The 27,025-nt window shown below is 30.2% G+C and overlaps 1 protein-coding gene across 1 annotated transcript; it reads left to right on the forward strand.

The window, feature by feature from the left end:
* Nucleotides 1–7,879: 7,879 nt before the first annotated feature.
* On the forward strand, nucleotides 7,880–12,869 carry LOC105798666 (LEAF RUST 10 DISEASE-RESISTANCE LOCUS RECEPTOR-LIKE PROTEIN KINASE-like 2.1). Its single transcript, XM_012628822.2, has 3 exons — nucleotides 7,880–8,783; nucleotides 9,688–9,726; nucleotides 11,617–12,869. The coding sequence occupies exons 1-3, from the start codon at nucleotides 8,048–8,050 to the stop codon at nucleotides 12,735–12,737; spliced, it is 1,896 nt and encodes a 631-aa protein (XP_012484276.1). The 5' UTR covers nucleotides 7,880–8,047; the 3' UTR covers nucleotides 12,738–12,869.
* The last annotated feature ends 14,156 nt before the right edge of the window (nucleotides 12,870–27,025 follow it).

Raw genomic sequence — 27,025 nt, forward strand, 5'->3', positions numbered from 1 at the left:
TCATTAAGTAAAGTGTAGAACTTCACCGCTTCTCCGTTTGACTCTTCATTAGGTACAATTCTTCCCGTTTTGGTAAAAGCTAAGATTACAATTATCGGATGCAACAAAGTCGGGTGGAAATGATTGGAAACCATGACTGCGCATATTAAATGCATCCCGCAACATACCTTCCATGTCATATTCTCTAACAGACCGATGGTAAGCACTATGAGGATAAGTCGGATTAATCGTTGAAGAGGTTCTACTAGGTGTGCATTCTCCATGGAAAATCTTTTTTTTATACCCCCGAATAAACCCATCAACAATTAGATGTTCATAGACAACTTTACTAAAATGCCAATTGATATTGCCACACTTCTTACATGGGCAAAGAATCATATTCTCTTGGCTTGCATTTTGAAATGCAAAATTTAGAAAAGTTTGTACTCCATTTAGATAGTCGTAGCTTACCCTTGACAAATTCATCCAAGACCGGTCCATCTCTTAATTCTTGAAGTCTAAAGTTGACAATAAATTACACGTGTAAGTTGTTTATTTATAAGTATAAATAAGTTATGTAAGTTATGATATGATATATATTTATGTATTATGTAAGTTATGTGAGTTATGAAAGTTATTATATGATATATATTTATGTATTATGTAAGTTATGTAAGTTATGTGAGTTATGAAAGTTATGATATGATATATATTTATGTATTATGTAAGTTATGTAAGTTATGTGAGTTATGAAAGTTATGATATGATATATATATATGTTATTAAGTTATGTAAGTTATGTGAGTTATGTAAGTTAAGATATGATATATATATTTATGTAAGTTATGTGAGTTATGTAAGTTATGATATGATATATATATATATATATATATAAGTTATTAAGTTATGTAAGTTATGTGAGTTATGTAAGTTATGTAAGTTGAGTTATGATATATATAAGTTATTAAGTTATGTATGTTATGTGAGTTATGTATGTTATGTGGAAATTAGTATTTGAGATTTGTATTTAGATTTTTAAAATAATGTAAATTGAGTAATAAGTTATTTAAAATATAACATTTATAATTATGTATAAAATTTAAAAGTTATTAGTAATGAATTTGAAATATAGGTTACATATCCATACTAATATAGGTGATATATTAAAATATAGGTTTTAATATTTAAAATATAAAATAAATAATTATGTTTAAAATTTAAAAGTTATTAGTAATGAATTTGAAATATAGGTTATATATCCATACTAATATAGGTTATATATTAAAAATATAGGTTTTAATATTTAAAATATAATATTTATTATTATGTATAAAATTTAGAAAAGTTATTAGTAATGAATTTGAAATATAGGTAATATATTCATACTAATATAGGTGATATATTAAAATATAGGTTTTAATATTTAAAATTGTAAAATAAATAATTATGTTTAAAATTTAAAAAGTTATTAGTAATGAATTTGAAATATAGGTTATATATTAAAATATAGGTTTTAATATTTAAAATATAATATTTATAAATATTTTAAAATTTAAAAAGTTATTAGTAATGAATTTGAAATATAGGTTATTTATCCATACTAGTATAGGTTATATATTAAAATATAGGTTTTAATATTTAAAAATAATATATATAATTATTTTAAAATTGCATAGGAATAGTTAAAACCGAATCTATTTCCCAATATTCCACTTGTTCAAATAATTCTCAAATTATTCATACGCTTTAGATCCAACTTTTCTGTTTACATCTTTCCTAGTATGAATGAATATTTTGCAGCCCATGGAGTGAATAGGTAAAAATTTTGATATCTCCTAACTAAGGTTTTAGATTTGAGTTTATCATTTTAAATGAAAAAACAATGCATGAACAACTTGCCTCTTGAACAGTATCTGATCTAATTTGAATTTAGATTTAATGCAATCCTTGTGGTTAAAAGATTAAAATGTAGTCTTAAATTATACACATAAAGTTCATAAATAGTTTTCAAGTAAATTTAGGGTTAAATGCTGAAATTAAATCCAACCTTTTAGGGATTGTTTATGCGAGGGTCAAACCTTTGAAATTGATCATATAAGGGTCTAACATTTACAAGAATGTGCAAAAAGGATTTTTCACGTGCTTCAGCCAGTTTAAGTAGAAATTTGTTTGTTAGATAAACAAAAAAGTTTATGAAAAGCCAATCAAAATGTAAAATAACATTACTTATTTAAACAAAACAGAGTCCTATAATACATGAAAGTCAGATACCAAGGTATACATACATAATACATACATACTTTGATGTTTCCGAAAACCTAAGGTCACTAGTCATCTGTTTCAGTAGCATGCTTCAAAGTTTACCCACATTATACTTACACAGGATTGAATTCAATTTGTTAAGCCAAGTTTCACTATTGAGTACTAAATTGATCAATAAAATTTTCAAGTAGTATCTAAATAGCCAAATATCTGCCAAGCCACAGAATAATTTCTTTCCTGGGAGCAGCACACAATATTACATCAATCAACTCATAATCTAACCCATTTAATAAGAACTAGTTTACCATACCAAAATTAAATCTGACCCAAAACATGAAGAACTTAGCATAACAAAAAATACCAAACTTCATAATTCACTGATACGTATACATATAAGCAATTAAAATTCTATTTACCTGATTGAAAAACAAATGTATCATGCTTTAGAAAAGCAAAATAAGTTTATTAATAAAGCAGTGTTGTCAAAACAAAACTACTGAATTTCAATTACAACAAGCACCCATACAGACCCAAAATTCAGATAAAATTTCAGCATCAAATTAATCTCAGTACACCAGCAGAGAACATAACAAGACAATGAAATTGCTAAATTACAACAACAATTCCTAAGAAGCCAACGTAACAAGCCATTTTTTTTAAACTAACAGTAGAGTGTGAATCAAAAAGGGATTCAGACTAAAACTCTAATCCAACGCCAAAACTTGAATTAAGAGAAAAGAAAACAGTAACTTGAGGAAGATGAAGAGAAATGAAAGCACTTCGGAACGGATTCCATGAGTAAAAGGGTGAAATGAGAATGTTTTTAGGGATCAAAAACCCTAAAACCAAAGACGATTTGACTACATTTCAGGGTCAACAACAAATTATAAACAAAAAAATTCACAAAAACAAGAAAAACCCAAAGTTTAATCACGCAAAAAAAAATGAACCTGATTGAAGCTTGACCAAAAAACAGAATCGAAATGTTCTTTTCCTTCTTTGTCTTCTCTGTCTTCGTATGAATGTTTACAAGAAACCGAAACAAATCTTCTCCTTTTAAGTAAAAAAACAAAATGAAGAATCAAAGAATCGAAGAACTGAAACAATATGTTTCTGTGAATGACTGATTAGAAATTTGGATGGGGAATTAGAGGCTGGGAGCGGGAATGTAGTAGAAAACTGATTTGTGGAAGAAAACGACGCCGTTTAGTATTGCAACATTTGTGGCGCTTCCAAAAAATGCCACTAATTTTATAAATTTTTCGGAGATTTCAGCAAAAACGCCACTGCCAATTAAATTCTTGCATCGAAACGGCGTCGTTTTGTTTAATTTTTAATACATATTTGCGGCATTTTTAGTCCAAACGCCGCTACTGCTTACATTTTGCGGCGTTTTTCAGAGAAATGCCACTAATGATTGACTTTTTAAATATATATATGTCTCAAATAATATTATTTAAAAATTTTCAAATTTTTAATAGATTTATAAAATTAAAATTTGATACATTAATATCACATTATTTTTAATTGTTAAAATTTTATAAATTTTATAAATCTTAGAGAGTGTATAATTTAAATATTTTAAATATTCAAATTTATAAATTATTGATATTATTCAAATAATGTATTATAATTTTAAAATTATATTTTATTTTTAAGTGAAAAACGAATGTAAATAATACATTTATCAAATGTCATCATAATATATATATTATAACATAATAAGAAGTAAAAGACAAAAATTAATATTTTTATGAATTTGGCATCACAAGAGTAATTGAACCCTAAAGCCCTAAAGCTTAAACCTTAAACCCTAAAACCTTAAACCTTAAACCTTAAATCATAAACCCTAAACCATACACCATAAACCCTAAACCATAAGCACTATACTCTAAACCATAAACATTAAACCTTAAAACCCTAAACTTCTAGATCTTATAAACCATAAACACTAACCTCTTAACACTAAATCATAAACCCTAAACTTTAAACCCTAAACCTTAAAAATATACCCTAAACCCTAAACTCAAAAATCTAATCCCGAATAATAAACATTATATCATGAACCCTAAAACCTTAAACCATATACAATAAACCTTAAATACTAATTCCTAAACCCTAAAATAAATTTATTTTTATGGCATTTTATCAAAATTATACTTTATTTTTAAATGAAAAACGAATGTAAATAACACAATTATCAAATGTAATCATAATATATATTATAACATAATAAGAAGTAAAAGACAAAATTAATATTTTTATGAATTTGGTATCACAAAAGTAATTGAACCTTAAAACCCTAAAGTTTAAACCATAAACCCTAAACTTTAAAACCTTAAATCTTAAACCTTAAACCCTAAACCTTAAACCATACACAATAAACCCTAAACCATAAGCACTATACCTTAAACCATAAACACTAAACCTTAAAACCCTAAAATTCTAGATCTTATAAGTCATAAACACTAACCTCTTAACACTAAATCATAAACCCTAAACTTTAAACCTCAAACCTTAAAAATACACCTTAAACCCTAAACTCAAAACTCTAATCCCAAAAGAATAAACATTATATCATGAACCCTAAAACAGTAAACCATATACAATAAACCGTAAATACTAATCCCTAAACCCTAAAATAAAATTATTTTTACGGCATTTTTATAAAAAATGTCGCTAATGCCACTAAAGCTCAACAACAAACGACGTAGTTTTCTCAAATTTTTGCGGTGTTTCTAAAAAAGTGCCGCTAATGCTCGATCTATTGCGGCGTTTTTTGAAAAAGCGCCGCTAATTCCACTAAATCTCAACCCAATTTTTCTTTCTTAGAATTTATGTCAAAGTTAAACATTCAAAACATTATAACCTACCCAATATGAAATTTAAACTAAAATAAATCTAAACAATATTCCCACATGATTTATTACTAGGTCATTTTATGTAGGAAGTTGGAAATAATAAGAATGGAAGTTATTACTTTTAATTGTTTAACATAGGTTAGAATAGTATTTTTTTTTACATTTAGATGTAAGTTCTCATACAGTACTTTTACTTCTTAGATTTCCAACAGTTAATACTATTATTTTTTTGTTAAATTTTAATTTTATTATAACTTTATTTTTTGTTATATGGTTACTAAGTGAATATTTTTTAATTTTATAATATCACATTAACAATTAAAAATAATTTTAACAAGATTAATAATTAAACTTAAATTTTAAATTAAGTAAAGTAAATGAACTAAATTTTTAAAAATAAAAGTAAAAGACTAAATTCCAAATGTACAAAAAGTATAATAAGAAATTGAAGTATATTTTATCTTAACTTATAATATCCATCACAATATTTGTGATATTCTTTAGAGGAATTTTTATGAAAAAATGTTTAACCTATAATATAAGTACGGGATAAATTATATTAGTATCACCTAAAATTTTAGTTTTAGGTACCAATGGAATAAAGTTATGTCATCAATTTTAAGAACATAAAATTTTTATCATATGCACATCCATATACAATCCTCTCTATTTTAGGTGTTGTTTGATAAATTGAAAAGTAAGTATTAAAAAAATAAGTTTTGAAAAATTAATTATTGAAAATTTAAGTACTTAATTTAAGTTAGGGTAAACTACACCCGCGGTCACTTTTGTTTACCTTAGGTTACATTTTAGTCACTTATGTTTGAAATGTTACGTTTTAGTCACTTACGTTATCGTGTTGTAACATTTTAGTCATTAAGCCGTTAATTGTCGTTAATGATGTAATAGTAAGTTGACGTGGCACGTTAAATTATCATTACAAACAAAAATTTTAGGTTAAATTATACAATTGGTCCCCATAATTTTTCGTTTTGAGCAATTTAATTCTTTTATGTTCTTTTAACTTTCTTTCTTTTTTTCTTTATTTTCCATTCTCTTCTGCTTCTTCCTCTGTTTTCCTACCTTCTCTATTTCTTTTAACATACCAGGAAGTCGAATTGGCAGTGAAGAAAGAAGCATGGAATGGGTTTATGGGTTTTGGTTATAGGCAATGATGACAGTCGACTTCCTACTTTTTCATTGCCAATTCGACTTCCTACTATGTTAAAAGAAATGAGAAAAGTATGAAAACAGAGGGAGAAACAAAAGAGAAAAGTTTAAAGAACATAAAAGAAAAAAAAATTAAATTGCTTACGACGAAAAAAATATGGGGATCAATTGTATAATTTAACCTAAAATTTTGTTTGAAATAATGATTTAACGTGCCGCGTCAGCTTATCGTTACACCATTAACGTATATTAATGGCTCAGTGACTAAAATGCTACAACATGATAACGTAAATGACTAAAACATAACATTTCAAACATAAGTGACTAAAACGTAACCTAAGGTAAACAAAAATGACCATGGGTGGAGTTTACCCTTCTAAGTTAGAAAATTTGTTTGATATATTACTTAAAATTAATTATAGAATATAATTAGATTGTTTGACAAATATAGATTTTAAATTATAAAAAAATATATTCTACATTATATTTTTAATTTTAAACATTCCACCTTATTCTAAATAAAACTTAAAATTTTGAACGTAAAATTTGTATAGGATAATATAAAATTAAAATGAATAAAGTAAAATTGCAATAACTGAAAATATTCTTCATTATTTTCCACACTTATTATTTTCCACACTTTTTTATAGAAAAAATATTATCAAATTGCTTTAATTTTGGATTATCAAACTAAATCCATTGAAAATAAATTTAATTTTTAATAATTTATCAAACAATTATTTAATAAAATTTAATTTAATTATTTATAAAATAAACAAACTAATGCAAGAAGATAAAAGATTGGATTAGAGAGTAACAACATTAATTGAAAAATAGATTAGACCAACCTCAGATTGAATTGGAAACAATGATACTGTCTAATTTAAAGTAACATATTATTTATATAAAAAACTTGGAATCAATATAGAATCATTTTAACCAATCAAACATCAAATAAAAATTTTGATTATGATTTATGAGATTTGAAAATAAAAATTAAAACCCTGGTTATTAGACAGGGGGTTGGGTATGAATATAAGACAAAAGTAAGTGGCAGTATGTTACCCAGGCTGACATCTTCTGCCCAGTACTTATTTTATTAGACCTGTTGGGCTTTAGCAAGGAAATGAGTGAAAAATAGGAATAAACCAAAAATAAATGTGTCTCTCATTTAATTTAAATAAACTTTAATCCGCTTGAAATAAAAAAAAAATATCACTTATCGGTTTGATCAACGGTTGTAATAACTTGCAAAAAGAAAAAATAGTTTAGATAATAATAATAATAATAATAATAATATTATTATTATTATTATTATATATGTATTGATACATAAATTTGAAGTGTTTTTATATTTATGTTGTAGTTATCACACTTTTTTTTTTGTCATAGTATGGTATTTTGATTATTAGGTTCAAAATTAAGAATGATGCTAGTCATTTAAGTGGTGGAAAACTAAAAATTCCTAGTGGAGTGGTAAACCTTCCGTGCCAAAAACTTGAACGAGATTTTTGGAGTGAAGATGATTTGTCCATGAAAAATAAGCCACTAAATGGCATTACGTCATTCAACCACATGTGAAGTACCTTTCCACAAGTCAAGGTCAGCACCCTTGTATCTCTTGGAAATTTTGTAACCCCCCTCCTTCCTCTTCTGTTAAATTTCCAACCCAACCCCATTTTTTGTCTCCCCAATCTATCTGACCTTCTCACTCTGTTTTTATATGTACATATAAACCCTTTTTCACTTTAAACCAACTATTCACTCATTCTTCCATGGATGCCTTCTTCCTTTCACCATCTTCCTTCTCCATCTTATTCCTTTTAACTATTTTCCAGCTGTCTTACGCCCGAGATGATTTCCACTTTACTTCATGCGCTCCATTTGATTGTGGAAACCTTGTTAATATTTCATATCCTTTCTGGACCCATCAATATAATCGACCTTCATATTGCGGTTACGGTGATGAAGGGTATAAGCTGAAGTGCAGGCAGAATCAGCCCCCTGTTATGACGCTCAGTTCCCAAGAATTCTATGTGCTGCATCTCAATCGGTCTCATAGTTTGTTGACAATCAGACGAGTGGAATTAAACAACACCTGTCCTCAGCCGATTTTGATGAACAATGCTTTTAATTATACTGAAACTGCTGAAAACATTAAGCTGGTCTACGACTGCCGAAGCAGGGGAGGTCCGAATCATCGTTTCAGCTGCAGAAAGGGTGGAAAAGAAACTTCCCTCATGTTCTTTAAGGAGGATGAAAATGAATGTATTGGAAACAGTGAACAAGTTGAAATTCCTATTGGGAAAAAGGCCTTTGATGATCTGATTGGCGGAATCAGCACTGTTAATGAAAGTTTAGTCCAACCCTTTGATATTAGATACTTTGCATACGATCCTTATTGCAAACACTGCAAGGATTCTGGCGGAAGATGTGGACACAACCAAACTGAAACCTCTGCATTTGTCTGCAATTGTCGTGATAAGCCTCATTTACTTGAATGCAACCAAGGTACGGTATACCTGCTTCTTTTAACTCTTCCTGAATCGTTAAAACACTCCGTTGAATCATTGTTCAGAAACATGGAATCCAGTTAATATCCATTCGTCTTTTTCTGCTGTTTATGGCCCAGAATTAACCCCAGCTTTCGGTTCTTAATTATCCAAACCTTTATATCATTTTCTCTTCTCTGTATTATTGCCCTCTTTTATACAACCTTATTATGCAAACTGGCACTATAACCCGACCTATCGAGCCATGTCGTGATACATGATCTGAAATTGTTCTGTTTGGATATGAAATAGGGTAGCATTACATTATAGGCAAGTTTAGGATACCATTAATCAACTTCAAGTGTGTGAAGAAAATAATAATATCTTTATCTTTTCTTTGGATTGTTACATGTTTCGCTTCTGTTTCTTTTCATGGTTGAAACTGGGACTATAAAATGTGATATAGATCGTTGGTAATTGAGGAATTAGTATTCCATGTATTTAGAAATGTTGAGAGTTTGATGGATTTTTCATGGGTAAAAATATCATGAAAGCTCAAGTACTATTAATTAGGTTGTATTTTATCTCTTTCTATTAAAAATATAGATACATTAGTCTATTTACGTTAAATTACGTTAAATCAAATAGTAAAATAATATTTTCTGTTAAAATTCATCCATTTGTACTAATAAAATTAACGTGATTAATGAAATAACGAGACAGATAACACGTAACTAGCCACATGTACCTTATGTTAATATATAAGAACCGGTTTTAAACAATATAAATGAATGAAATTATTAATTTGATTAATTTACATAATAAAATCTAACTTCTCCATGATACATTTATTATTATTTATCCCATTTTCCATATAATATTCATTTAATTTCTCTAAAAAGACAATTTTTTTTCTATTTCAGGCCGGAGTGGTTCTAACTCAGGAAGGAAGCTTGCAATTGGTAATATACTCCCTGATTCTTTTAATTAGTTTATATTGTTACATGTCTTTTATATGATTTTACGCATTTATTTTTAATTATTTTTAAATAATATTACAATTAGTTGTTACTTATTGTTTTAATTCATTATTCGAATTATTCAACATAATTAAAATATTTTAACTTATTTAAGAATTGAAATATAATGAAAAATTTGGAATCATAATTAAAACATTTGTACCATATACAATTTACAATATAGTTTAATTTCATTTAATTGATGCAAAGTAATATTATTCAAAATATAACTAATAAACATATTAAAATTATTTTGATAATTCAAATATAGTGCTAATAAAAATTTTCTAATCATCATTAAAGCAGTTGTATAAACTATTAAAAATAAAAAATATTTGATACCAGTGTAGTTTTAGACTATATAAATAGGGCTAAGGGTTGACAATTCTCCTACAAGGATATAATAAAATATTAAAAATTAATTTAAAAAGAGATGAAAATTTATTAATTTTTTTGAATAAAGAAAACGCATTGCCAATATACTAAATACTAACCCTAAAAATTTTGACATATTATAAATTAAACTATTCACTTTTTAACTTTTCAAATTTTTAATAGTCAATAAAGTTAATATAAATATAAACATATTAGATTATATAAATGTATTATAAAATTATATGAAAAATAAACTTACTTATTATGTAAATAATTAAAATTTACTATTTAAAATTAAATTTTGTTCTTTTTACATTTTGATGAATACAAACATAGTAATTTAAATATAAAGTGTATAAATAACAAAAATTTAAAATTACTAATTAAGTAACCTAATCAACAACAAAAACTATATTGATTGGTTCAAAACCTATTTTTGTTGCTTCTATGAGCATGAAATCTATGCTATTAATAATCGGTGTGAGCAGCTTTTTATTTTGGCAGTTTTTTTTTGGTGAGAAGTTTTTATATTGGTTAAGTTTCAAAATTTTTAAAGTTATTATAATGAAATAATTTTTTTAAAGTGATGCATGTGATATTAAAATAAGTTAAAATGTAAAATAAATATCATTACAAGTATTTAAAATTTTAAAAATATTATTTATTAAAAATAATTGTTCAATTCAAAAAAAATTTATAATTCAATTTATATATTAAAAAGTTTATTTTCCACCTACAAAGTGGGTGTGATTAGAGCTAGTAAATGGGCCGGCTCGAATCGAGTTTACTTCGAATTCAAATTTTCTCTAGCTTGGATCAGTTCCGGCTTGAATTTTTTTGGGTTCGGATTTTCTTGGGCTCAGGCCCTTTTAGACTTGAATTTTCTTGATCTCAAATCGAGCCGGGCAAGATTTGACAAATTCAAATTATTTTGCATTTTATATGTTATAAATATTTTAATTTCGAATGTAATAATTCATTTTACTTTTATATGATGATAACACAATTAAATTTTAGCTTATAAAAAGAAGTACAATGTAAGAAAACTATTATCAATACTAAAAGATAAGAATCAATAAAAATAATTAAAATGACTAGTAAATTACGAAAACAAACTCATCAAATATTCGAGTGAGCCTAATTTAACATATCAAATTACGACATATCAATAACAAATAATAATCATTATATAGTAAGCATAGTTAACTTCACTAAAAATAAAATAACTTAAATTGAATAAGACTTGTTAAAATAATCTTACATAAAAAATTATAAATGATTAACTTTCTCTTGGTCTAATTAGGTTACTATTTAAGCCAGGTAAATAACCTTATATTCACTTTGTAGGGAAGTTGTGAATGAACTCTTTTATGTTATGCCATGGATAAATAACAAATTTCTCAATCGCATTTCGTTAATCACCCTTGATTTTCCCTTGGGATTCTGCTTATATGACAGCTTTTGGTGGCGGATCAATTAGTTTACTAGTCACCTGCATCATCGCATTCTATTTCAGAAGAAGGATCCCATTCATTATCGCAAGAAATTCTTTTTGGAAGTTCACAAAAAGTGATACAAATATAGAGGCTTTCATAAGAAATAATGGAACTTTATCTCCCAAAAGATATAGTTACTCAGATGTCAAGAAAATAACAAAATCATTTAAAGAAAAACTTGGTAAAGGGGGTTATGGAACTGTGTACAAAGGAAAGCTACTAGATGGCCATCTTGTTGCTGTTAAACTTCTCAATACAACCAAAGGAAACGGTGAAGAATTTATAAATGAGGTTGCAAGTATTAGTCGAACTTCTCACGTTAACATTGTCTCTCTCTTAGGATTTTGTTCAGAGGGTCGAAAAAGAGCTCTTATTTATGAGTTCATGCCCAACGGGTCTTTAGAACTATTCATTCACAAAAAGGATATCATGAATGATCGTCCACATTTGTCATCAGAAGAATTGTTCAAAATTGCAATTGGAATAGCTCGAGGGCTTGAATACTTGCATCGTGGCTGCAACACTAGGATATTGCATTTTGACATAAAACCTCATAATATACTTCTAGATGAAAATTTTCTCCCGAAAATCGCTGATTTTGGGCTTTCAAAACTATGCACCACAAAGGATAGTATTGTATCAATGTTGGAAGCTAGAGGGACAATTGGTTACATAGCTCCAGAAGTGTTCTGCAGAAATGTTGGAGGTGTTTCACATAAATCCGATGTCTATAGCTATGGAATGATGATTCTAGAGATGGTTGGAGGAAGAAAGAACATTGATGTTGGAGTAAGCCGAAATAGTGAGGTATATTTTCCTCATTGGATCTATGGGTATGTTGTGCAAGACAATATAGAACCACAATTGCTAGATCTCAGGACTAGAGATGAAACTAAGATTGCAAGGAAGATGATATTAGTGGGATTGTGGTGCATACAAATGAACCCATTGGACAGGCCTTCGATGAGCAAGGTGATAGAGATGCTGGAAGGAAGCTTGGAAGTTTTGCAAATTCCACCTAAGCCTTACATGTCTTCTCCTTCAAGATCACCGGTGGATTCTACCTTCTTAACATTATCCTGATATATTATGCATCCTTAGAGCAATCTATGTACTTATATTTATGTTGTTGAGAAGAAAATTACTTTTCCTCTAAAATATTAAAACCTTTCTAGTTTAATGTAAGTTCAGATCATAAAATAGTTTAAGAGATAACTACACTTTTGAGTATATATACTTTTGAGTTTATACGTTTTTTTCCTTTTTTAGTCTTGAACATTTGAAACATTTTTTTATTTTAATCCTAATTATTATTAAAATTTGGATTACTATCTAATACAGTAACAATGTAACATGGTCAATTAATTATAATGTAACCTATCGTTAATTAGCTAATTAGAAACTTTTGATGAGTAAATAACAATGTTTAAAGGGCTTAAAATAAATATAATAATTTTGTTAAAATTTTAAAATTAATACATTAAAATTAATGCATTTCATTAATGAAATATCATGTTATAACTAACTAGTACATATCAATGTTTTGAATATGAACACTTATTTTTTTTTCTAACAATAGTCCTAATACTAATTGCCTAAAGACATCGGTTGGCATCAACATTGTTTCTAGAGTAGAAGGTGATGGATCTGGTGGCCTAAGCGTAGTATTTTCGTCTAGGTACACTTGTAATTTTTCGAACAGATTGGTTAATAAAACTATTCATGAATTACATTAATACTTTGTATATTGTCCTTACGTGGTTTTTGCATGCAAAGCAAAATGGAAGCAAATGTTGCTCACTAGTTTTCTATTGTTTAACTAATATTTAGCAGTATTACTTGGTCGGATCGTAATACAAAAAGACAACTTATATTAGTAGTGAACCTAAACATGTCCTTAGACTAATTAGAAATGAGCAAAACGATTGAAAGACTAATATGTCGTCTATCAAGTCCAATTAGGGAGATGCTTTGTCTTGGACATCGGAGCGGATGACTCCCAAAAGATAGAGACATAGATGTGACTGACTGTATTGACAGTACATCGGATTTGACCCAAATAAAATAGATCTTGAATTCTCTTATAGATCTATTCTCTTGTGACGTTCATAGTGTGACATACCTAAATCCTGAGTGGATGGTGGACTATGTATGTGTGACTTGTGCAATTTGATGTAAGTAAAAGTCTGAGTTCAAATCAATAAGGAATCCAAAACTGGTGCGTTGGGTGTACGACTTTTGCAATATGTAGTGTGATTCACAACAGTGGAATTCATAGCCCGAGACACGGGTAAATGATATCTTCTCATATGCATTACATGGTTGATGAAAAGTAAACGTGGTCACAGGTCGTTTGTCTTTGTATTGGATGACTTGATCATTATTGATAGTGATTGACTTTTCATGAAGGAAGATGTAATGGTTACCATGAGATAAGATAATATCATATTGGGAGAATGAATATTATTCTAAAGAGATCAAGGATACACTATTAGGGTAGCACACTTATGAAAATGTCATTGGACGAGCACTGAATAGTTGCTTTCATAATGGTATGTCGTTAGGGAGAGCTCAGTCACAATACTATAGTGGAATGACTTCGTGACAAATGAGCTTATAATTAATAGGTGAAAATTCAGAACTTAATTATAAAATCACTTGAGCCTAGTTATATATTTCCAATCGGTCCCTTCGCTAGCTCGTTGAAACCATAAATGATTTGTGTGTTTGAATCAAACTGAAAAGAATGAATAGAAAAAAATAAATGAAAAACATTCAGAAATGATTATGGTTTTATCTGAAATGGAGAAATGAAATCATTAAGAAATGAATGTGGGTTTCTCAAAAAATGGAAACGAAAGTGAGAAATGATTCATTTGAAAATATATATGGATTACTCAAAAAATGGTCGGAAGAATGAATTTATCTTTTTTAGTAGTTTTGAAGCCCAAAATGAAAATAAATCATTCGGTCATAGTAAACAAGTTGAGTTTTGAAATATTGAATATATTTTCATGAAAATTTTACTAGGGTAAATCGTCATAATTTTACTCTGAGTAAAATTGGGATGAGAAATTTATTTAATTGAAAATTAATGTTTATTTTGAAAAATAGAAAAATATGTATTACGTTATATTAAATTATAAAATGATGAGTTCAAACTATAGAATGCATTTATAATTGGGCCCAATATAACTTTCTAGGAATTACAATTTTATAATTACAAATAAATTACAAATAAATTTCTAGGAATCACAACTTTGGCAAAATTACTTTATCATTCATAACAATAAAATAATTATATTTATTATTTGCATGTTTAGGGAATGTCAATGAATGAATGCATATAATTATTTTATTATTATGAATGATAAAGTAATTTTGCCAAGATGTGATTCCTAGAAATTTATTTGTAATTTAATTTATTTTTCGAGCATGTACTTTTTAGACCGTGGACTATCATCTCCACGTAGGATTTTAATTTTATTCATTTAGAATAAAGCATGTGAGCCCAAAACGAACGTAGAACTTTAGTAACCTAATTCTTCTCAACAAAACCTGAGAAATTGAAACTACAGTGGTCCAACGATGGTGGTCGACAGTGGCTAGTAGTGGCGGTGACACGAAAATGACAATAAAAAGACCGTGGTGGCAAAATTGATGACCCAAAGTATGCTTTGGGATAAATTTTGTAATTCTATAATTTTATTACTTTTCTAGGATGGAATCATGAAAACTTTGGCTTGTCAAAGTCATTTAAATTTTATGCTTTTATATTTATGAGATAAGCATGATGGTATTTATATGACTACGAATGTATATTCATACTCATATGAGATAAGCATGCCATATAGATTAGGAAAGAATGCCACATGTACTTATCATGCATATATTGATCATCCATGATTGAAACTAGAAATTAAAAACCTTGAATTTTTTTAAAATATTGAGTGGGAGAAGGTCCCTAAACAAGACCTATGGCCTCCATCAATGGTCTTTTGTGATGACATGAAATAGACTCGCCCCAAGGTAGACGTCATGTGGATCTCATTGATGAGATTTCCTGAAAGTAAGAAATTTTTTTTTATGATCGTATGATAGTTGGATTGACATCTGTGGTAGGTATTATCATACAATACAATAAGAAATTTTGTCTTTAAAGAGGACAAATAGTCAGAGTATACTACTGGTTGAGATTGTCCCAAGATGACTCATTTGTGGTGCATGATGCGATAGGTGTTGAGCTGATGGATATACACTTAAGATCATCTAGTAAAGTAACTCCCCAAAGAGCTATGCTTAAGTTAGAATGATGGTTAAACGTTACATGATTATTAGTATGTGCAAATGCCTAAGGAATTAGGTTCATGTACTAATTGGATGGAAATCTATGTTCTTACTAGTTGAGCATGATCACCCAAGGTGGCTTGATTCAATGGGTGCGAGAATTATAGTTGTAATGACTTACAAATGTTTTCAAGTTTTAATGTAAGACATATGCATCATCTTAATGTATATTGTAATGTTGTAAAACATTTTCAAACATTTGTTTAATACAAAGATATTAATATCTGAATATTTTATTTTCAGTTCAAAAATGACACAAACTCCTTAATTTGAACATACTTACTGAAAACAAATTGAACAAAAATAACTATAATGAATGAAAAAGGAACCTGATAATTGGTTTGAGCCGTGAGAAAATTAAAATAGTTCTTGATAATAAGTGCCCACGAGCCATATAAGTTGAGGCTAGAAACACTGGGAAGAGTCTAATGAGATAACTCATTACTATATGCTGGCAAGCATGGCCAACACTCTGTATAAGTAACTAGATAGTTGTAAGACTGCTAAAGGGATTCTAGATAAGCTAGAAGATAAGTTCGGAGGCTAAACTAACTTGGTTCGACAGTCTACCATAACTAGCTTGATGAATGCCTAGAAAAGGCCCGACACTTTGATTAAAGACTAGAATACTCAAATTGAGATGGTGTTCAAAAGCTTGTCAAAGAATTTTGTTGGTTTTCGGGCTGCATATAAACTTCAAAACAAAACTTGACGCTTACACAACTCATGAAGGAGTTACAATCCTATGAGTTGATGTTGAACGATGGTCAGCTGGTCCGAAGAGCAGAAGCAAATATAGTCGTCACTTCTTCCTCAAAAGAGAAGGGAAAGCGCACTAAGAAAGGCAATGCTAAGGTATTTGGGCCACCACAAATGGAAAGAAAGAGAACCAGAGAGCCTAAAGACTTATCTAAGTCTAAATGTTTCTTCTGCAACAAGAAATGACACTTTAAGGAAAAGGCATACCTTTGGTGAAAGATCCAATAGACCATTGGGTCTTTGATTTGAGAGCCATTAATCATGTTTGTGTTTCTCTATAGGGGTTAGAGAAGACGAAAAATCTTAGAGATAAGAGCTTATTGTTGTAAACCGAGAATGGGACAAGTGTGGCAGTTGACGCAGTGAGAGATGTAGTGGTAGTTGACGCAGTGAGAGATGTACATATTTATTTTGATAATTTTAGGAAGATTATTTTAAAAAAAAACATTTTCTATGTACCAAGTTTAAAAAGAAACTAATTTCCATTGAATGTTTATATAAAGACGGCTTGACCGTAACTTTTAATGGAATTGCAATATTTAGAAATTACAATCTTATCTGTAATGGGTGGATGTCAAATAATCTCTATTTTATCAAACAAAAGATGTACACACTGCTTGAGACTAAAATATTGAAACAAGACTTAAAACTTCTCACTCTAATAAGATGTAGCTTTGGCATTTGAGACTTGATCATATTAACTGAGAAAGAATCACTAGACTTGTGAAAGACAATATCTTAAGTTCACTTAAAGAAGTTGATCTTCCATAATGTGAATCTTGCTTAGAAGGTAAGATGACGAAATGATCTTTTATTGCAAAAGGAGCGAGGACTGGAAAATTCCTAGAACTTATGTAAACTAACGTATGTGGACCCATGAGCGTTAGTGCAAGAGGTGGTTACAAGTATTATGTAACCTTTATTAATAACTATTCCATATATGAGCATGTATACCTGATGCACCGTAAGAGTGAAACCTTTGATAAACTCAAAAACTTTCGTACAGAAGTGGAGAAAAAAGTAGGTTTACCTAGAAATGCACTTCGGTCTGATTGAAGTAATGCCTGTGAAATGATATCATTTACCCATGTCTTGAGCTATGAATTCCACTGTTGTAAATGACGCTAAATACTGCAGATAAAGTACATCTAATACACTAGCTTTCAGTTCCTTGTCTATTTGAACTCAAGCTTTTACTTACATCAAAGTGTACTAGTTACACATACATAGTCCGCTATCCACTCAAGATTTAGGTATGTTACACTATGAACGTCACAAGTGAATAGATTCATGAAAAAATTCAGGATCTATTCTACTTGGGTCTAGTCTGATATACTGTCAGTCCAGTCAGCCACATCCATGTCTCTATCTTTTGGGAGTCATCCACTTCGATGCCCAAGACAAATCATTTTCTCAATTGGACTTGGTAGATGACATATTAGTCTTTCAATCAGTTTTCTCGTTTTGATTAAACTAAGGACATGTAGGTTCATCTACTAATACAAGTTGTCTTTCTTTATTACGATCCAACCATGTAATACCACTAAATATTAGTTAAATAATAGAAAAATAGTGAGCAACATTTGCTTCCTTTTTGCTTTGAATGTCAAAAACCATGTGGGGACAATATACAAAGTATTAATGTAATTCATGAATAATTTTATTAACCAATCTTTTCAAAAAATTATAAGTGTATTTAGAAGTAAATATTACACTTAGTGCATCAAATCCAACAGTCTCCCACTTGCCCTAATGAAGTAGATGAGTCATGTTTCACATTCTTGTGCTGCTCCATATGTTTTTCAAAGATGTTTCTAGATAATAGAGTCTTGGCAAAACAAATCTCCAAGGTTTGTCCTCATATGTGATTTTTGACTATATCCACTATTCCGCCAAACACTACTGTCTCCTTTATGATACTTTGTATCAATTTGTTTTGTTCTTTTGTAGTTTTTTTGAGCCTTAGCTATATTCGCACTGTTACAGTGCCATAGATTTTCCATAGCTCACATTCGGCCCTCCATAATGAAGTTAGCAGTGCAACCTTGCTTGACACTTATTCATAATATAGACCTCGCCGTCTAGGATAAAAACATAACTCGATATCGATTTCATTGAATGTCGACACGTTTGAAGTAAGAATCAGTATATCCGATAGGAGTAAGATCTCTTCCAAAATTCTCAAGCATATAATCTCTCATTCTCCGTAAATACTTGAGTATATGCTTATCTACTTGCCAATGTCTTGTTCGGAAATGTGCTCATATTGTAGTAAACATGTAATTTTTTTCTATTTATTTGAATGATTAATAAATACATAATGTTAATTTCACATTTCACTATTATGTCTTTTGTATTTCTATCTTTCATATTTTACATACATAGCGAAATTGTGATAAGTAAATATTAGCTCATTGATTGTCTAAGTTCAAACTGAATATAAGTGGCATTGTAAGAACGTTTACATTGAGAGAAAGATAATTTAGTAGATAATCTAAACGAGTCGATAATCCCGTAAAAGAATCAAAGTGAGCATTTGATTCAAATACTTAGAAGGATTATTATGTCATCTAAAATTCTAATTGAGGAGATGACTAGTCTTGGCTACTGGAGCAGTTGACTCCACAAGTAGAGACATAAATGTATTTATTGGAAGAATGATACATTAGACTGGACCCAAGATGAATTAATTTTGAATCCATTTGTGAATTAATTCACTTGTGACATTCATGGTTAGATTTACATAAATCCCGAGTTAGTCACTGACCATGCATATGTAACTCATATGCTTTGATATAAGTGAAGGCTTATGCTCTAAAGATAATCGAGCCCATAGCCGGTATGTTGGGTACATGACTTGTGTATGACATGGCTTTACTAGCAACAATGAAATTCATAGCTCAATTAAAGAGTTAATGATATCCTCTCATTGGCATTGTGTGGATTGATAAATATGTAATGTGGCCATGGATTGCTTGTTCTCTAAAAAGCAATTTATCATAATCATTTGTTGACAGTGGTTATATTAATCATTAAGAAGACACAATGGTGACAATGAGATAAAATAAGATTGTATGAGTGAATTGATTTAACTCAAAGGAATTAAAGATATCATATGAAGGTAACACACACATGACGAGGTCATTGGACAAAGCAGTTGGATGAATTGTTTTCGTAAAGAGTATACAATAATAAGTTTTCAATCATGGTACTTCTTATGGACTGACTCCATGATTAAGTAGTTGCGAATTATTGGAACGATGATTCTGGATATAATTGAAATTACTAGTCAAATTGTATGTGTCCGAGTGCTCCCTCTGCTAGCTCAACAAAAACTCAATTGAGTCGATTTATTCGATGTGGAATTAAATTGGGCGGTGGAAGAATTGTTCAACTAGAGAATTTGATTAAAGACTTTTCTTGAAAAATTAATTTGGAAAATCTAAGTGATTTTTAGGAAAATTATTTTTTATCAAGTAAAATTAAATTGATTTAATTAATTAAAATTAATATAATATTTTTGAAAATAAATTTTCAAGTCAGATAACTGACCTAATGGGTAATTGAACTATAAAATTGGACATAATATCATAAATTGGGTTTGGGAGCCCAAAACCAAGACCAAGACCCAAAAATTGGTCGAACCGAGCTTGGTATGTAAAATTGTGCCAATGGTCCAATCGACAACTGGATCAGATCGGTTGGGTCGTCACTGGCCTGGACCGAACCGAAAGTAACTAAACTAACTTAGGGTGCCGACGGCTGCGACAACGGCATTCCGATGACCGAAAAATGGTTGGCGTCGGTGTGTCGTCAGTGGTTGAACGGTGAAATGATTACACTCTTACTGGGACTCTATTAGGGAATTTAATTTCAAATTAACTATTTTAAAAATAATATTATTTTAATAGATTTAATATTAAATTAAATTTAATACTTATTTTAATAATATTTTAATAATTTAATATTAAAGCGATTATCTTAATATTAAATTTAATTTAATGTTTATCTACAAGATAAACAATCTTTTAACTTAATAAAATTTAATTTTAAAATTAATCTAATATTTATGTTGATAAATATTATCTTAATTTAATATTAAAGTGATTAAGTTTAGTCATAGTTTAACTCTCTAAACTCTCCCTATATAAAGAGAGGTCTGGGTCATTATTATTTTTACACACACTTGAATTCAAGAGAAATTTGTAAAGTGAAAATTTTTTGAAGAAATTATTTTAGAGAATTTCTAGAGATATTTTTTTTATTTACAACTTGACCTACAAGTTTAAAGGAATTATAAAATTACCCCACTAGTAATTTTTGTGAAAGATTTTCTAATTCGAAGTGAGCCAACACTTGACTGACGTGAGCTTGAGGATAACAAAGAAGATTACTTGGTCAAAACGTTCATCCTAGATGAATCGAAAATGTACAATTTTGATTAAGTGTTTATTACTTTAGATATCACAACCAAGGTCTTGTTTTGGAATTTTTTTAAAACTCTGTTTTTCCCTAAATTTATTTTCTGGTACATTTTCCAAACCCAATTTTCCAACTTGCCTTGGTCCTAGATTCGCTTGATATCGGCTTACCTACCCAATTGCAAAACAAATATCTGGGTGTGTGCATAGCATAACATACATGATACTTCCTATTGCTGAAGCATAAGAAAACTTTCTCATGTTCTCACTTTCTTCCGCTGTCTTAGGACAGTCCTCTAAAGAGAGATGAAATCTTGATACGGAGGGTTGATTTTCCTTCTTTGAATCAGTCATTGCATAACGCTTCAATATCTTGTCTATGTATAAAGCACGAGACAGTGCTATCACTTTTTTCTTTCGATCCCTTAGGATTCGAGTACCTAGAACAAAATTAGCTTCTCCTAAGTCCTTCATGTTAAACTGTTGGGTTAACCACAACTTAATTGATGATAATGTCCCTACATCATTCCTAATGAGTAGAATATCATTGACATATAGAACGAGAAAGACTACCTTTCCATCCCCTAAAAGTTTATAAACATAAGGTTCATCCATGTTTTGATCAAGTCCAAAAGTCTTGACCGAATATTTGATTTCATGAATGGGACATTTGCTTAAGTCCATATATGGATCTAAGCAAATTGCAAACTTTATGTTTGTTTCCTTTAGCTATATATTTAGTGGCTTGTATCATGTAGATGCTCTTTTTAAGATAGTCGTTCAAAAGTGTTGTCTTGACATCCATTTTCCAGATCGTAATCAAGAGCCACCGCAATGGATACTAATATACAGATTGGCTTGAGCATGGTAGCCAGAGAGAAGATTTCTTCGTAATTGATACCTTTTTTATTAGTATAAACTTTTGCTACAAGTCTGGCCTTATAAGTTTCTACTTTTGTAACACCCTAAACTTGATTCAGTTAACCGGATCCAGATCTTGGGTATTACCACAAAATTCAAATAGAACTTGATTTACTTATACAATTGAAATCAGTTGCAACTTAATTATAAAACTTCAAACTAAAATATGTGATTATAGTAAATACAACTACAACCCATGGTAATTACAAGATATTGATTTTTAATTTGAAACCCTATTCTATTACAAATACCTAAATGTATGTAATTCAATGCAACACTTCAGACTTGACTATGCCGCCAACTCGCTCTGTATGCATAAATACATGATACATCGTTCCTCTAGAGCAGACCTATATTGACTCACCAGTAACATAGTGCACACCGATAAGTTCAGAAGAACTTAGTGAGAAAATATTACTTACCCGAGTCATATTTGCACATTGCAACTAATGATTTGAATTGATGATTCCATCACTTGAAACCTTTAACCTTTTCTGTGACAAATATTTCCCTTAGTCCTATTCTTTTATTCTCATTTATTACTATACCTTACTCTGACCTATTTCTTTCTATTTAATGTCCTTGATACATTACATACATCCATCAATCTCTGAGCCATCACCCCTCACGATTAAAGAAGAAACACATACACATATGACATATCCTTTTCGAACATTCAACTTTGCATCTTCATTCAGAATACATTTCCAATACTAGCTTATTACTTTTCTATATTTCTTCAATTCGTTATTCCCAATTGATTCATAGCCTTAAGTGATGCCTTACCGTACAATCAATAGATGACTTATGCCTTGATAATTTTCTTTGGATTACTTTTAAAAGTCAGATTGAATACGCCAATTAACTTAGCTCAAAATCGCCAGAAATGTTGTTCTTTAAAGTTCTTCTCTAAAAACCTTCTTATGACACACTACAAAGGCAGTTCATCCTAAGTATGCCACAAAGGCTATCCTTACAAGGTTCGCCACAGAGACTATACCTTCGTGACTCGCCACAAAGGCTACTCTTTCATATTTCACCACAAAGGCTACTCTTTGCTGGTGTGTTTACGATATGAATTTGCCTAAACTCACATTACGTGAGGTTTTCCCATCATTGTCTTGGGACATAGAGGGAACCCCCTTTGGTTAAGCACTATCCTTTAGTTCCTTTCGAAAGATGCCATGACCATAGACTTTTCCTTTCAAAATTTGTGTTTAAAGTTTCGACAGATCCCTTTTTGGCAATAACATGGAGATAGACACAAACTCTGAATAGAACATATCACTTAGCATACATATAAGACACACTTGCATGATCCTACTTGACATCACTTTACTTGAACTCATCAAATCTATACTAGGTGTATGTACCATCCTCAACAAAAATACAATCATAGACATTCTTAAATAGTCTCTTTTATAATCACCAACATATCATATTATATCTTTCACGATCTTAACTTTACCTTTTTAACCAATTTTCCATAGATTTTATGGTATGATTAGCGCACATATAAGAGTCAATATAAAGAGACTCACCTGACAACTACAGATAGTAGCTTGGACTCTAGATCTAACAAGAAACTACAACAACCACTAATTACAAAATAGAAGAACACCATTAATACTCATTCATAACCTTTACCATCATCTTAGACCTAGATACCCCTTATATAAAGCCTTAATTCTTCATCTTACTGTTCATATGCTCTTACAGACCTAATGTTTCATAACATAACATGTGAAGCCATAAAACTTACCTTGACATGGAGTAACCACCGACAAAGATCTAGGTTTACAACTTTAGCTGAAGGAAGAAAGAAATACTTTAAGTTTCTTAAGATTTAGACTGAAGTCTACCTAAAGAAGGAAGAAGTAAAACTCTCTATTTTTTAACCTAAATGTCTATATAAATTACCTAAGTCCCTATTGGAACTTGACATGTTTCACAAGCTTCAAGAACTGCCTATAAAAAATGGTTTACAGCTATAAAAATCTAATATTTTATATTTTTCTGGTTCGTCGGTCTAAATAGATCCTGACCAAATCATCCACAACATAACTAGCACAACAGCTCAATGAACTAGTCGTAAAATACATTTGGTGATACCCCATTTTTACAAGGTTCTTAACACTTACCAATCTCTTCTTCATTAAGACTTAATACATTTTGAGAACAATCCTTACATGATATTCAAATATTTGCTATGTGTCTAATCTATACACCAAGACAACGATTGGGCGGATAAGTTGCATCTGACAAATTACTCTCAGCTACTCGACAGAACTTAAAACCCGTCAAAGTTGAGTGTTCAACTTTTCAATCTGCATTTATTTTCCTCTTGTAGATTCATTTACACCCTATGGGTTTTATCCCTTCTGATAAGTCTACAAGTTTCCACATTCAGTTGGAATATGTAGAGTCCATCTAAGCTTTCATTTCAATTTTTCAAAGCTTGGAATCAACACTCTACATCGCTTTGTCATATGTGAGTGGATCATCATCTTTCTGTTTGGTAGACTTAGTGTTAAAAACACTTCTTCTAGATTGGAAGAACTCAAGCTTATGAAAGACCCACTCACTACGACCAGGCTCCTTATGCTGCTGATCATTTGCAGGACTACTATTAGGAGTTGGTTCTAAAACCATTTTCATAGGGTTTTGTATATTTTCTGAAGGCTTCTCGAGTACCTCTTTACTCCGAGGTTTAAAGTCATTCATGTAACTTTCTCTAAGGAAAGTAGTATAAGTTGAGACTATAATAGTTTGCTCTTTCGGGTTATAAAACAAGTTACCCTTTGTTCCTTTTGAATATACTAGAAACATGCACAATTTTGTCTGTAAGTCCAACTTCCTCGCATCTTTATCAAATACGTGGGCATCCCTAAATCCTTAAATGTTTTAGACTTGAATTATTGCCATGCCACATTTTGTGTGGAGTTTTTGGTGTTTTCTTAGCTGACACATCATTCAAAATATAACAAGTCATTTGTTCCACATACCCTAGAATGAAAAATGGCAGCTTCAAATAACTTAATGTATAATGTCTAACAACGTTTGATTCCTTCTCCCTACCATGCCATTCTATTGTGGAGTGCCTGGCGTAGTTAACTGGAATAGAATCTTATTCTCTATAAGGTACCGTAAGAACTCATTAGATAAATATTCTCTATCTCGAACAAACTGAAGTGTCTTTATGGGTAAACCTAGTTGTTTCTCCACTTCCGCATGAAACTCTTTGAATTTATCAAAGTTGTCACTTTTGCCGTGCATTAGGTATACATACCCATATCTCGATTAGTCATCAATAAAGGTTACATATTACTCGTAACCACCTCTTGCACTAATGCTCATGGGGCCACATACATTAGTGTGTACAAGTTCTAGGGCTTTTCAGGCCCTCGTTCCTTTTGCATTAAAAGATCACTTCGTCATCTTACATTCGAAGCAAGATTCACATTATGGAAGATCAACTTCTTTAAGTGAACTTACAATTACGTCGTTTACAATTCTAGTGATTCTTTCTTGGTTAATATGACCAAGTCTCAAATGTCAAAGGTAAGCATCATTAGAGTAAGAAGTTTTAAGTCTTTTATTCGATATTTTAGTCTCAAGTAGTGTGTACATCTTTGGTTTGATAAAATAGATATTATTTGAATCCATTCATTACAGATAAGATTACGGTTTTTAAATATTAAACTTTCATTAAAAGTCATGGTCAAGCCGTCTTTATATAAACAAGCAACAAAAATTAAGTTTCTTTTGAAATTTGGTACATAGAAAACATATTTTAACATAATCTTCCTAAAATTATCAAAATAAAGATATACCTCTCCCACTGTTTTAGCTGCCACACTTGTCTCATTCCTAGTTCACAACGATAAACTCTTATCTCTCTAAGATCTTTCGTCTCCTCGAACCCCTGTAGAGAAACACAAACATAATTAGTGACTCCCAAATCAATGACTCATTGGTCTATTGAATCTTCCACTAAACAAGACACTATTATCAAGAGTTCCACACTTTCACCTTCGGTAGCTAGGTATTCTTTCCAATCTTTACAATTTGCCTTGAAGTTCCTTTTTCTTGCTGCAGAAGAAACATTTAGACTTAGATAAGTTTTTCGGCTTTCTGGGTCAATTCCTTTCCACTTGTGGTGGCCAGAGACCTTAGCCTTGCCTTTCGTAGCGCACTTTTCCTTCCCTTTTGAGGAAGAAGTGATGGCTATATTTGCTTCTACTCTTCAGACTAACTGACCTCCATTTAACACCAACTTATAGGATTTTAAGTCCTTCATGAGTTGTGTAAGTGTCAGGTTTTTGTTGTTAGGGTTATATGCAACCCAAAAACTAGTAAAATCCTGTACAAGCTTTTGAAATTTTTCTCAATTTAAGTGCTTTGGTCTAGATTGGTCTCATTGTCCATGACCTCGGCAAAGTAGCCCATGAAAGTGATCATATGGTCTTTGACCAAAGTGTCGGGCTTTTGCTAGCCATTCATCAAGCTAATTATGTCAGAATGTCGAGCCAAGGTAGCATGGCCTCCGAACATGCCTTGAGCTTATCTAGAATCACTTTAGTAGTCTTATAGATCTCTAGTTGCTTACACAGAGTGTTGGTCATGCTTGCCAAAATATTGTAACCTAGTTGTTGAGCCCGAATATTAGGATGCCACACCATCGTATCACAACATACACGATACAAATGAGCTCATTATTAAAGAAACATCTTCCATTTTAACATATGCACAATTTATGAGTCAAACTTACTGTAATCATCATTAATACATACTAAACATACATCAAATAGTCTTACAAATATAATTAAACATGCATAGGGTTCATTTACCAAAATTTCAAAACAAACTACATAGATATTGATATTGAAACAAAAGTATCAAAATTTTTTTTAAATGATATCG

Source organism: Gossypium raimondii, chromosome 9 (genome assembly GCF_025698545.1).
Source record: "Gossypium raimondii isolate GPD5lz chromosome 9, ASM2569854v1, whole genome shotgun sequence".
Classification (NCBI taxonomy): Eukaryota; Viridiplantae; Streptophyta; class Magnoliopsida; order Malvales; family Malvaceae; genus Gossypium; species Gossypium raimondii.